The 11,710-nt window shown below is 53.9% G+C and overlaps 1 protein-coding gene across 1 annotated transcript in view; it reads right to left on the reverse strand.

Annotated features, from left to right (window-relative positions):
• Positions 1 to 4,610: 4,610 nt before the first annotated feature.
• Casq2 (calsequestrin 2 (cardiac muscle)) overlaps positions 4,611 to 11,710 on the reverse strand; it is a 21,885-nt gene continuing 14,785 nt past the window's right edge. The window contains exons 6-9 of the mRNA XM_013024634.1: positions 11,086 to 11,140; positions 7,753 to 7,853; positions 6,370 to 6,444; positions 4,611 to 5,476 (exon numbers count right to left, since the gene is read on the reverse strand). Of these exons, the coding sequence (XP_012880088.1) occupies positions 5,240 to 5,476; positions 6,370 to 6,444; positions 7,753 to 7,853; positions 11,086 to 11,140 (468 nt within the window). The 3' untranslated portion in view covers positions 4,611 to 5,239. The remainder of the gene's footprint in view (positions 5,477 to 6,369; positions 6,445 to 7,752; positions 7,854 to 11,085; positions 11,141 to 11,710) is intronic.

The raw sequence follows: 11,710 nt of genomic DNA on the forward strand, positions 1-11,710 counted from the left end.
GGGGGGGGCTAGGGCGGAGGTTTTCTGGTTCTGTTTGTATAAAAACAGACCCCCATCCCCCCCCCCACTCACCCACCCCCCAGCCATGGTGCTTTCATTCACAGTGTAGCCTCCAGTCCCTTCACACTGGAAGTTCCTTTTGATGTCTTTCTCAGGAAATATTTTAAGAGAGGGCAGGGGATTTGGGGTGAGTATGTGTGAGATTTAGGTCACAGGGGGACGGAGTCCCAGGGGAGCTGCTGTGGCTCCATGAACCTGGAGGTATCACGGGCGATGATGACTGGCTCCATCGTCGTGAAGCCCGGGGACCCCACAGAGCTGGGGTGGGGCTCACTCACTCTGGCAAATAAATCTCATTTCCTCTCCTTCCTTCCCTCCCTCTCCATTTCTCTCAGTACCTGTCTCTCCCTCCTCCCTCTGTCTTTCTCTGCCCACCCCCAGCTTTGCATAGCAGAATGTCATTTCCTAAGATCATTGTTTTGAATATTGATTTTTTTAACACTAATTTTACAGTGAGTTCCCAGATGCAATGCAGGATCCTTGCAAAACCTTTGCACTTTGAACCCTTAATAGGTTGGAGTTACAGGGCACGGGGCAGGGCGGGGGGGCAGGCAGGGAGGACAGATTTTCAGGCCTCATAGACTGTGCTCACACTTGAACACAGAATAATTCCTGGTTCCGTTCTTGGACCCAGGAGCTTGTGCCCTAAAGGCTCATTGGATGTAAATTCCTTTAGAGGAGCTGGGATTTCATTTACCCAAAATCTTTATAGAGTTTTCTCTAGCTTTCAACCTAAGTTATAAAAATTCTAACCTTAAATGAGAGCAAGGAACTCACTGAGGAGCGCGACAGCGTTTGAACAAGTAGATAAATTTTGTGCAGAGTGTATGCTTTAAAATATATAGATATATATAAAAATGTTCTAATAGTCCATGAACTGAATGTTAAAGCCTGCCTTTCTGGAGAGTGAGGAGCAGTTTTAAGGTTCTGCGTTTCATCCATCCAGAGCTTCAAAGTGGAAAGTAGATCTCTAGGCCGGGCCTGGAGAACATGCCTGACCCCACCCTCCTCTCCCCACTCCCAGCTCCGGGCTCCCTTTCTTCCTTTATGTCCCTTTGAAATTAATTAAGAGCATTAGGTGGCCCTGTGTGTGTGCTTTGGTCAAGAGCTTAAGGTCTCTCTCTCCCTCTCTCCTTCTCTCCCTCTCTCCCTCTCTCCCTCTCTCCTCTCTCTCTCTCTCTGCCTGTACTAAGGCTTGAACTCAGAGCCTGGGCCCTGAGCCCTGGAGTTCTACCACTTGAGCCATGGATGGCTCCACTTGGCTTTTTGTTGGTTAACTGGAGAGAAGAGTCTCGTGGACTTACCTGCTGGCTGGCTTTGCACTTGGATCCCGGTGCCCTGAGGCTTTTTTTTAATGGGGAGACTGGTCTAGAGGCAGCCCACGGGGCCCCTCTGTATCTGTCCATGGGGTGGTTAATTCTGTCTGCCTCCGTGCACACAGAAGCCCAGCCCTAGCACTGGGGAAGAGGGAGGAGGAGGGGACACCAAGGGTAGCTAGAGCTCTGGAGTCCTGCTGTGCCCTTCCCTGCCACTGGCTGGCGCTGTGGAGGAGGTGCTTGGTACCACATGGGTGTGTGTGGACCGTGTGAGGTGCGCCTGTGCCCAGGTAGACAGGGACACCACGCTAGCTGGGCTGATGGTGGAAAGCCTCAGCTGGCCCTTGTGAGTGAGTGCGCACGTGGCTGAGTGGTGGGCGGCTTTCCTAATGGTGTCCAGCCTTTGAAAGGCTAGTCTAAAACCACCTCTTTCCCTCCTCTGTATTATTCCTCCCCATGGGTAAGGGCTCTAGCACCATCGCCTCCACTGGAGGGACTCTTCCTGCTGCTGCAGCCATCGATTCTTTCTTGCTGTAGGACCTTATAACCTAAAACCAGCAAAACAGAGACAAAGGAAGGACAGAGAATTACCACCCAAAACTTCACCACCCTGTAAGCCTTATTGTAAATTTTTTAAAATGCAGTTTACTAAGAAAAAAAAAAGATTGGTTACTTAAAGGAGCACAGAAATGTTACATATTTATTTTAAAAGGCCTATAGCACTGGCCCTGCTATTCCAAAGCAAACGTTAAGTATTTCTGGGTAGTGTTTGTTCTTTTTTTCCAGATTTTGTTACTTACAAAAACAAATCACTACTGTGAATTTACTACAATGTAACCTTGTCATATCCCATTATAAATAAAGTATGGATTTTTTTAAGGCCATAGTGTGGTGCTTGAATGGTAGTCTGTGCAGTGGTGAGTTAAGACAGGTCCAACCAAACCACTTGAGATGCGAAGAAAATTTGATTTTGGACATTTTGACAAAACACTATTTTGGGAACAGAAGTGGAAGGGTGCTAACATTTTATTGGGTATTATATATTCTACATTCTACATAGCCTTGTAATCGACACATTCTTTGTTAGGTAAAGATTATTTCCATTTTACATCTAAGAAAAAAGGAAGATCAAGCTGGGTGCCAGTGGCTCACATCTATAATCCCAGCTAATCAGGACTGGCTTCTGGCATAACAGATGTAAAATAGGACTTAAAAAAAATAATGTTCTTTATCCCAGTTCTTCTGCCTGGCTTGGGTCCCGCAGTGAAGGTTCTTATTACGAATTAAAAGTTTTAAGAAATGTAAGCCGGACACCAGTGGCTCACATCTGTTTCCCAGCTGCTCTGGAGTCTGAGATCTGAGGATCCTGGTTCAAAGCCAGCTCAGGTAGAAAAACCTCTGAGACTCCCAACCAACCAGCAAAAAGCCAGAAATGGAGCTGTGATTCAAATGGTAGAGCACCAGACTTGAACAAAAAAAGCTAAGGGAGAATGTGAGGCCTGAATGCAAGCCTCAGTCCACATACACACACAAAATGCGGTTACGTTGACCCTCCTCCAAAGTGCATGATCCATCAACTGAGCAGGATAGACTATGATCGCATATGTAAACCACTGTGTACAATGTCGTGGTCAAATGTTGGCTAAACACCAGCTTACAGGGCTAGAACCGGCCTGACACAGGCATTCAACAAAGATTTGTCCCAGGCTGTGGAACAGACCTCTGTCCTGAAGGATCACACTCTAGAACAGGAGCAGAGACTGTGTGGGAAATCCTGTTCCCCAAGAACCTACTCTATGTGTGACTGGCCGGTGTGGGGTGCAACCCAGCCTCTGGTTGGGGAAGGAGGAAATAAACACAGAGGCTCTGTGCTGTGCCCTGAACCTTGCAGGCACTAATTAAAGTTAGATGAGGTCACGGGTGTAGTCTCACCTGACAGGACAGGTGTCTTCATTAGAGGAAACCACAGTGCTTTTAGTCCTCCCTTCCCTTGTGTCTCTGTATCTCTATCTCTTTAGCTCTTTCTCTTCCTCTCTCCCTCCTCCACCTCCTCTTCCACCACCTGCCATCTCTTCCTCTTCCTCTTTCTCTTTCCCTTTCTCCTCATTAAGAAAAGGCCACATCTGAACAAAATGAGACAGGAGCGCCTCATCAGGAGCCGACCCAGCTGGTAAACGGTGGCCTCTCTGACTTCTAGCCTCCAGAGCTGCAAGAAAACAACTTGCTGTTGCTTCCAGCCACCCAGTCTATGGTATTCTGTTACGGCAGCCAGAGACGGCTTGGCTAGGAAGTGTCACCCAACGACCTGATCCCCAGCGCCATGGTGCTGAGAGCAGGGGCCCAAGAGCTGTCTTGTCACCAAGGCCTGGCTCCCCGAGCCTCGCTCAGCTATGGCTGTGGGGGTAGGGCTGGAAGAGGTCATCAGAGGGTGCCCTGGAAGAACTCGTGGGGACCCTGTTTCTCCTACTCCTCTCTCTTCTTCCTCCTTCTCCTCCTGTTCCTCCTCTCCATCTCTCTCCCTCTCCCTCCTCTCCCCACTCCCTCCCCCAAGAGGAGAGCAGCCCCCTCAGCCACTCGCCCCCGGGTCCCCTTAGCACAAGCCCAAAGCCAAGGAGCCGGGGCTGGAAGCTGGGGGAACACAAGCCGCCACACTTCCTCCCTGGTGGTGTTTACTCAAGTGTTTTGTCACAGAGGTGACAAACGCACGGCAGCCAGGACACCGCACCCGCTGCTATTGGGAGTGCCAGGGGTGATGGCTGCTCTGGTCCAGTGTGCATGAGCTAGCTCCATAATGAACCAGCTCCATAATGAACCAGCTCCATAATGAGCCTCTACTGTGTGATGGGCAAAGTCAGAAGAGCTGGAGACACAAAGACAAGTTGACTCCGGTCTCTGACAAAGCTGCTCTGAATGCGTACACGTGTTGTCATTTGATTGACAAGTACCCAGACTGCACACAGAATGCCACTGAAGCAGAGAGGGGACCCGGCACTCCAGGTCACTAAGCAACGGGCCAGGTAGTATCTCATGCAGCCAAACCCGGTCTCTATGAAGAGGGGGGGCAGGGAGTGGGTCGAGTGGAAAAACCACTGCAGGCTCCAAGGTGGTCTCAACACGTTACAAAATGAGTTTAATGACAGAGTTGGCGAGCAGCTTTTCCACCCCCTGAAAATAAACCACACATCAAGAAACCGCAGTATCTCATACGTGTTAACCAATGGAGAAAATCAATGATGATACTTAACACAAGCTATTAGGCAGCAGAAGGCACTTGGGGAGTTCCTCGGCGTCTCAGCACCTGGTTGGGAACAGAGCCCCAGCCGGCTCTGGATGCTGTGGGCCTTGCTAAATGAGAGCTAGCCGACCCAGGGTAAAGCAACCTTTAGCCCGAAACGGGACGGCTCACAAGTAGCCATGGAGAATGGCTCTTCGGAGGTCAGCTGAGTCCCTAGGGGCCCGCTATCAGGGTGGGGGACACAAGAGACTTGTCAGCCAGCGAGGAGACTTGTCAGCCAGCAGACCAACCTCCCGTCCCCGTCCTGCTGCGCCCAGACCTCTCCACAGCCATGCAAAGGCTTGGGACTGAGCCTCCTGTCCCAGCTCTTCTTACAAAGTCACTCCCTGCTCCTGAGTCACGTGCTGGGGAGAGACAACAGGTGATCGTGAGGAGAGCCGATCTGGCTCCACCCAGCTTCACAGAGCAGGAACAGCCGCAGGTCGGCAGGGACAAGCAGCCTGGGTTCCTGCATTTAGAAAGGAGTTCTCCTGATGGGAAGGGACCAGGAAGGGTGCAGAAAAGGAGAGGAACTGCTGGGCGGGGCGGGGGCTGTGGTTGTGTTCTGATCAGGTCCTTTGGCTCTCAGCTACTCATCATCGTCATCCTCATCGCTGTCACTGTTATCCTCATCATCAGAATCATCGTTATCATCATTATCATCATCATCATCGTTGTCATCATCTTCATCGTCCTCGTCGTCCTCTTCGTCATCATCATCCTCGGTGTTGATCTTTCCAGAAAGCACATCCTCGATCCAGTCTTCTAGCTCCTCGGCGGTGGGTAGGTCATCGTCGTCCGGAATCTCCATCCACACGCTGTCGGCCTGCAGCCAGGGGAGGCAGGGTGGTGGGTGAATAAGTGAATGAATGGGTAATGAATGAATGGGGGAGTGAACAGGGGAGGAGCGAGTGCTCAGAGGCTGCGCCCCACCCTGGGCTCCGGGCAGCGGCGCTGAGCAGGCTGCCGGGTCTTCTGCAGCTGTTGTAGCCAGGACCCAGTGGCTTTTGCCTATAATCCCAGCTACTCAGGGTGCTGAGATCTAGAGAATCAAGACTTGGAGCCAGCCTGGGGAAGGAAATTCCTGGAGATTCCATCTCCAAAATAACCAGCACAGCTGGGCATCAGGGGTTCACACCTGTAATCCTAGCTACTTGGGAGGCTGAGACTGAGGGATTGCAGTTCGAAGCCAGCACAGGCAGATGAATCTGTGGGAGCCTTGGCTCCAATTCACTGTAAAAAAGCTGGAAGTGGAGCTTCCAAGTGGTTCAAGTGGTAGAGAGACAGCCTTGAATGGAAAAGCTAAGGAATGGCTCCCAGGCCCTGAGTTCAAGTTCCAGTACCAGCACATAAACAATCATTCCTACTAATTCTCAAAGCAAATGAATGAATGCTTCACACAGCATCACATAGCTTAACACAGGGCCAAAGACGGACTGGCTCCTGTTCCCAGGAGACTGCTCCTGCACCACCATGGCGTGTGGCTGTGCTGCCGCCCGCTGAGCCCACTGGACTGTGAGGTTGCCTGGGACATCTGAATGAGGCCTGAGAACTATGTCCTCCATGGGCCTCACCACCTTCCCGTGGCTGGTACAGAGCTGGGACTGCCGGGAGAGCCCTCCAGGCCTGGATGCCGGGCTCTGTGCATGCGTGTGTGTGCATGTGTGTGTGTGTGCCTGTGTTAGGGAGGGCAGGGTGTGGCCCACGCAGGGCACTCACGTCCGTCACGTTCACCACGCCGATCTGCGGCTTGGACAGGTCGATCTTGAAGGTCTTCTCCCAGTATGCAGTGAGCTGCAGCAACAGAGCGTGGGGTTAGAGGGCCACACACCACGCAGGCCTGACCCGGCCACATGCGGTCCACGGCCACCGGCCACAGCCCTGGTGCCAGTGAGGTCTGCATCCACCCAGGCTGAGGCTCGGAAAGGACTGAAGGCTTGGCCCCACCCTCCAGTTCTAAGGACACCTCTCAGCCGCTATGCACCTGGGCAGGAATGTGGCACCCCTCCCCCCCACACACCCTGGCCCTCCTCCCCCAGCTGTCATTCCTCACAAGTGAGGGAGAACCCAGAATCCATGCCCACCATGGCCTGCCGAGAGAGGGCTGAACAGGATAGATGCCCAGGGCAGACAGCTAAGGCCACGTCCAGCAGAGGGTGCTATCCCCGCCCTCCAGCTCATGGGGTACAAACTCCGTTCCTTCTTGCAAAAAGGAAACATAAGCTGGCGCCTGTAACCCTAGCTACTCAGGACGCCGAGACCTGAGGATCGCCGTTTAAAACCAGCCCAGCCCAGGAAAGGTAGTGAGCAAAACTACAGCCGCAAAGATATGGCTCACGTGGTAGAGCATCAGTCTTGCATGGAAAAGTTAAAGGAGAGAGCAAACAAAGGAGTTCAAGCCCCAGCACCGGTACAGGCACATATAAAAAAGACAGGAACATGCCAGGTGCCGGTGGCTCACGCCTGTCATCCTAGCTACTCAGGAGGCTGAGATCTGAGGATCACAGTTCAAAGCCAGCCGGGGCAGGAAAGTCTATGAAACTCTTTTTTTTTTTTTTTTTTGGTCCAGTCGTGGGGCCTGAACTCTGGGCCTGGGCACTGTCCCTCAGCTCTTCAGCTCAAGGCTAGCGCTCTACCTCTTGAGCCACAATGCCACTTCTGGCTTTTTGCTTATGTGGTGCAGAGGAATCGAACCCAGGCCTCAGGCATGCAAGGCAAGCGCTCTACCACTGAGCCACTTTCCCAGCCCCTCCATGAAACTCTTATCTCCAATAAACCACCAGAAAAACAAAAATGAAAAAACAGAAGTGGCACTGTGGCTCAAGTGGTAGAGTGCTAGTTTTGAGCAAAAGAAGCTCAGGGACAGTGCTCAAGCCCCAGGCCCAGGGGAGAAAAAGAATTTGACAATAACACTTGTGGCCCTCTCTTTGACAAGAATACACACGGAGCAGCCAGGGCCAGCGTCTCCCAGGATGCAGGGTGGCACCGGCTCTCTGGGCATGCCTTCCCCTCCTACCCCACTCCCCTTGTCCGAAGTGCTCGGGGCCTCCTGCCCATCCAGCCCAGGGCAGTGACCACAGGTCCCTGGTCCGAGCCACTCACCAATGGGAAGTCGTCCGGGTCAATCCAGAGGACGCTCAAGGCGGGGTTGTCCGTATTGTCCCGGGCCACCTGTTTGAGGATCTCCAGGAACTCGTACCCATCTGGAGAAGGGGAAGGAGGGTCAAGCGGCTCGAGTGTGCGTGTTTCCTGAGGGGTTCGCAGGTACTCTGATGCCCAGCCCCCCTTACTAGACTGCTCAGAAAAATATATCCCATGAGCACTGTGGGTCCCGAGCCCCTCGGACGCAACAGCAAGTCTCCACGGAGAAACAGAAAGATGCCTGGCACTGGTGGCTCACGCCTGTAATCCCAGCTGTTCAGGGGATGGCCGAGATCTGAGGATCCCAGCCTGAGCCAGTCTGAGCAGCCAAATCCAAAACTCTTACGTCCAATTAACAGCAAAAATCCAGAAACGGAGCTCGAGTGCTACAGAAGTGATTCAAGTGGTAGAGCACCAGCCCTGAGTGAAAAGCTCAGGGACCCTATGTTCAAGTTCTAGCACGGGCACAGAAAAAGGAAGGAAGGGAGGCAGAGAGGGAGGAGCTGGCGTCAAGAAACCTTGGAGGACAAGAAACATTCTTTGCCATGAACAAAAAATATTGCAAGAATATTGTATGTGTATGTGCACACACATCAGTACTGGAGCTTCAACTCAAGGCCTGGGCGCTGTCCCTTGGATTTTCATTCAAGGTTGGTGTTCTACTACTTGAGCCACAGCTCTACTTTGGGTTTTTGGTGGTTAATGGGTGGCAAGAGTCTCATGGACTTTCCTGCTCAGAGTGGCTTTGAACTGACATCCTCAGATCTCAGGCTCCTGGGTCTGTAGGATTCCAGACGTGAGCCACCAGCGCCTGGGACCAATGCTCAACAGCGCCCTCTAATGCTCAGGACCACCTTCCCACCCCTCCCCACCCCTGCTAGAACACCAACAAGAGTTTAGGTCCTCTTAGGTCCCTGAGAATAACTGCTGCGTGTGTGTGCGCGTGTGTATGCCTGTGTACATATGAGGAACACACCCGTGTCTGCAGGTGGCTCTGATGATGTCCTGTGGGTAGGATGGAGAACCACAGGGCACAGGGCACGGACCATTAGGCCTTATTTTTTGTTTTGTTTTGTTTTTTGTGCCAATGCTGGGGTTTAAACTTGGGGCCTAGATGCTGTCCCTTAGCTTTTATGATCATGGTTGGCACTCTACTAGTTGAGCCACAGACTCTATGCACAGCTTTGTGGTGGTTAATGGGAGAGCCCCGGCTACACACAGACAAAAGCCAAGTCAGGACTTGGTTTCCCCAGCCCCAGAGCACTGAGCAGTGAGGCCCGCCCTGCCCAGGGTTGGAAGCTGGCAACCTGCTGAGCTCCGCCCTCCTCCACCACCCCCATGGCTCTGCTCCCAGCCTCAGTCCCCAGCTCTGGCTCTTTGGGGCACAGCAGGAGCTGGGCCCAGGGGTATTTGTGCAGGGAGAGGGAGGGAGACGTTCCAGAGGCCTGATTCACGGCCACACCAACCTCCCCAAACAGGTTTCTGCGGCTTTGGGGAGGGAGGGGGGCCACATGCTCTATTGTTCCAGGGCCCCTCCTGTCCCGGACCCCGGGAGCCCCGCCAGCTACCAGGGCGGACTCCAGTCTCTGTTCACACAACTCGGGTCCACTGTGCGTGATCGCAGCCTGTAAGCCTCAGGCACAGGCCTCCAGGAGACTTTCTCCTCCATGGTAAAGAGGTGGGCAGAACCTGAGGAAAGAAGCCACAGCGGCCTTCCTTCTCTCTGAGTGTTGGTTGTGGAAAGGCCTAGCTCCCCTGGGGGAGGAGGCCTGGCACCTGGATGGACATTCAAGGGATTGAATGAAGACAGAACATGGCGGAAACTCAGAGACAAGACAGGCCATGGAACATTATTCAGCCCTGAAAAGGAGCGAGCCTCTGATCCATGCTGTGTAATGGATAAACCATGACACGGAAGGGCACGCAGCGTGAGCTTGCGTGATTCCCACCTACACGAATGTCCCAATGGCTGTATCCACCAAGAGTGGGGGAGGGCATGTGCCGGAACTCCCCCGAGAAAAGCCCAGACAAGCCGGATTTCGGTGGGTAAGTGGGTTGCCTCTCTCACCATCTACCCCTGGAGCATGCATGGGTCATGCACCATGGGAATTCAGGGGACCTGTGTCCCCCTGGAGGCCAAGCTCCTGGGCATTTCCTGGCCTCCACCAGTGCTTGCTCTAGGAGAGACACAGAGGCCCTGACAAAGGCCATATCTGCCGCAGCCACAGCTAGCGGCACTGCACAGCCAGCCCGGAGGTCCCCTGAGTCCCCATTCCTCCCCTGAGTCCCCGTTCCTCCAGACCTGCCCAGCCAGACTCGGGGGGTGGGGCACTGCTAGCCTTTGGAGTTCCTGCCCCCATGCTCACAGCCAAGGCCCCACTCTGTGGGGCACCACACCTGTCTGGGGGCAAAGGCTGTCCCTCGTGACTGTGTGTCACCCCCGCATCGACAGCTCTGCTCTGCCTGGGCTAAAGAGTGAACCAGGAAGCCTGTGCAAGATGCAGAAGTAGAACGAAGCCCCTCGGCCATGTCCCCAACACCCTTTCCACTTTGCACAACCAACTGCTTATATATACACACCAAAGGATGCAACTCTATGTGTGTGTGAGTGTGTGTGTGAGTGTGCCGGCACAGGGACTTGAACTCAGGACCTCCCCCTCCAGCCAGGCTTTTTTTGTGTTCAAGGCTGGTGCTCTACCACTGGAGCCACAGCTCCTGTTCCTCAATTCGCGTTATCCTAAAGTAGGAGTTTGGCATATACATCCACGTGCTTGATCACAAAGCTCATAAGTGAACGTTTGCACAACCGGCAGATCATATCCACACACCCCAGGGGCTGGGTTGCTTTTGTGCCTGCTCAGCTCAGTGTTTGAGGCTCCAGCACCTCCTCACCCTGTCTTCCCTTAGCTGTGAGCACAGACACCACAGGGGCAGGGGTGGTGGGATGCCAGTATCTCTGGTTGCACTGTAGAAGGAAGGGAGAGGGAAAGGGGAGAGCAAAGGAAGGTGAGTAGTTTGTGTGTGTGTGTGTGTGTGTGTGTGTGTGTGTGTGTGTGTAGTAGGGCTTGAACTCAGGGGTTTTACTCAAGGATGGAACTCTACCACTTGAGCCACAGCTCCACCTCCAGCTTTTCGCTGGTTAATTGGACATAAGCATCTCATAGGCTTTGCTGCCTAGGCTGGCATTGAACCAGGATCTTCAGATCTCAGCCTCGTGAGTAGCCAGCACAACAGACGTGAGCCCTGCCCAGGGTTTGGGAGCTCTTGTGAAAGGCCAGGCGGCCGGGTGCCTACCGGGGTCGCTCTTCTCCGCAAAGGCCACGATGTGGATCCCATTCAAGTTGTCTTCCTGCGGGAAATGAGAACGGAAATTTACCCTCGAGGAGCCAGCCCGGGGCAGAGACTCACAGGCCGGAAGGGCGGTGTGGAGAGGGACACACAGCACGACGGGGCAGGGACACACGGAGGCCGGACACACGGATGAGCAGGTGGACACGCTCAGATGGCGCCTGACCGTGGACGGACGGGACGGCACACGGGACAGCGTGAACACACACGAGACATTAACGCTCAACGGGTCTCACTGCCGGGGTCTGCTGGTCCCAGGAGCCGCAGCAAAGGGAGAGAGAGGGAGAACGGGAGTCAGACTGGCCTCGCAGGAGCCCAGGGCAAAAAGCATTCTAGAAGTCTCTGCGTGCCCAGCTCTGGAGTTAGAGCCAGCAGCACAGCAGCTCATGGAAGCTCCAATTTGCCCCTGACAGGGGCCCAAACCCGTCCCCACGTGGAGATGGGGCCGTGGGCCCCTCTGCTCTGCCCCCTTTGCCGGGGTCCTTGCGGGGGGAAGTGGAGCCTGTGCTTAGGGACACGGGGTGACTGACACCCTGCAGGCGGGGGGGGGGGGGGGGGAAGGGGCGAGGGG

This window comes from Dipodomys ordii, unplaced genomic scaffold (genome assembly GCF_000151885.1).
Source record: "Dipodomys ordii isolate 6190 unplaced genomic scaffold, Dord_2.0 Scaffold78, whole genome shotgun sequence".
NCBI lineage: Eukaryota > Metazoa > Chordata > Mammalia > Rodentia > Heteromyidae > Dipodomys > Dipodomys ordii.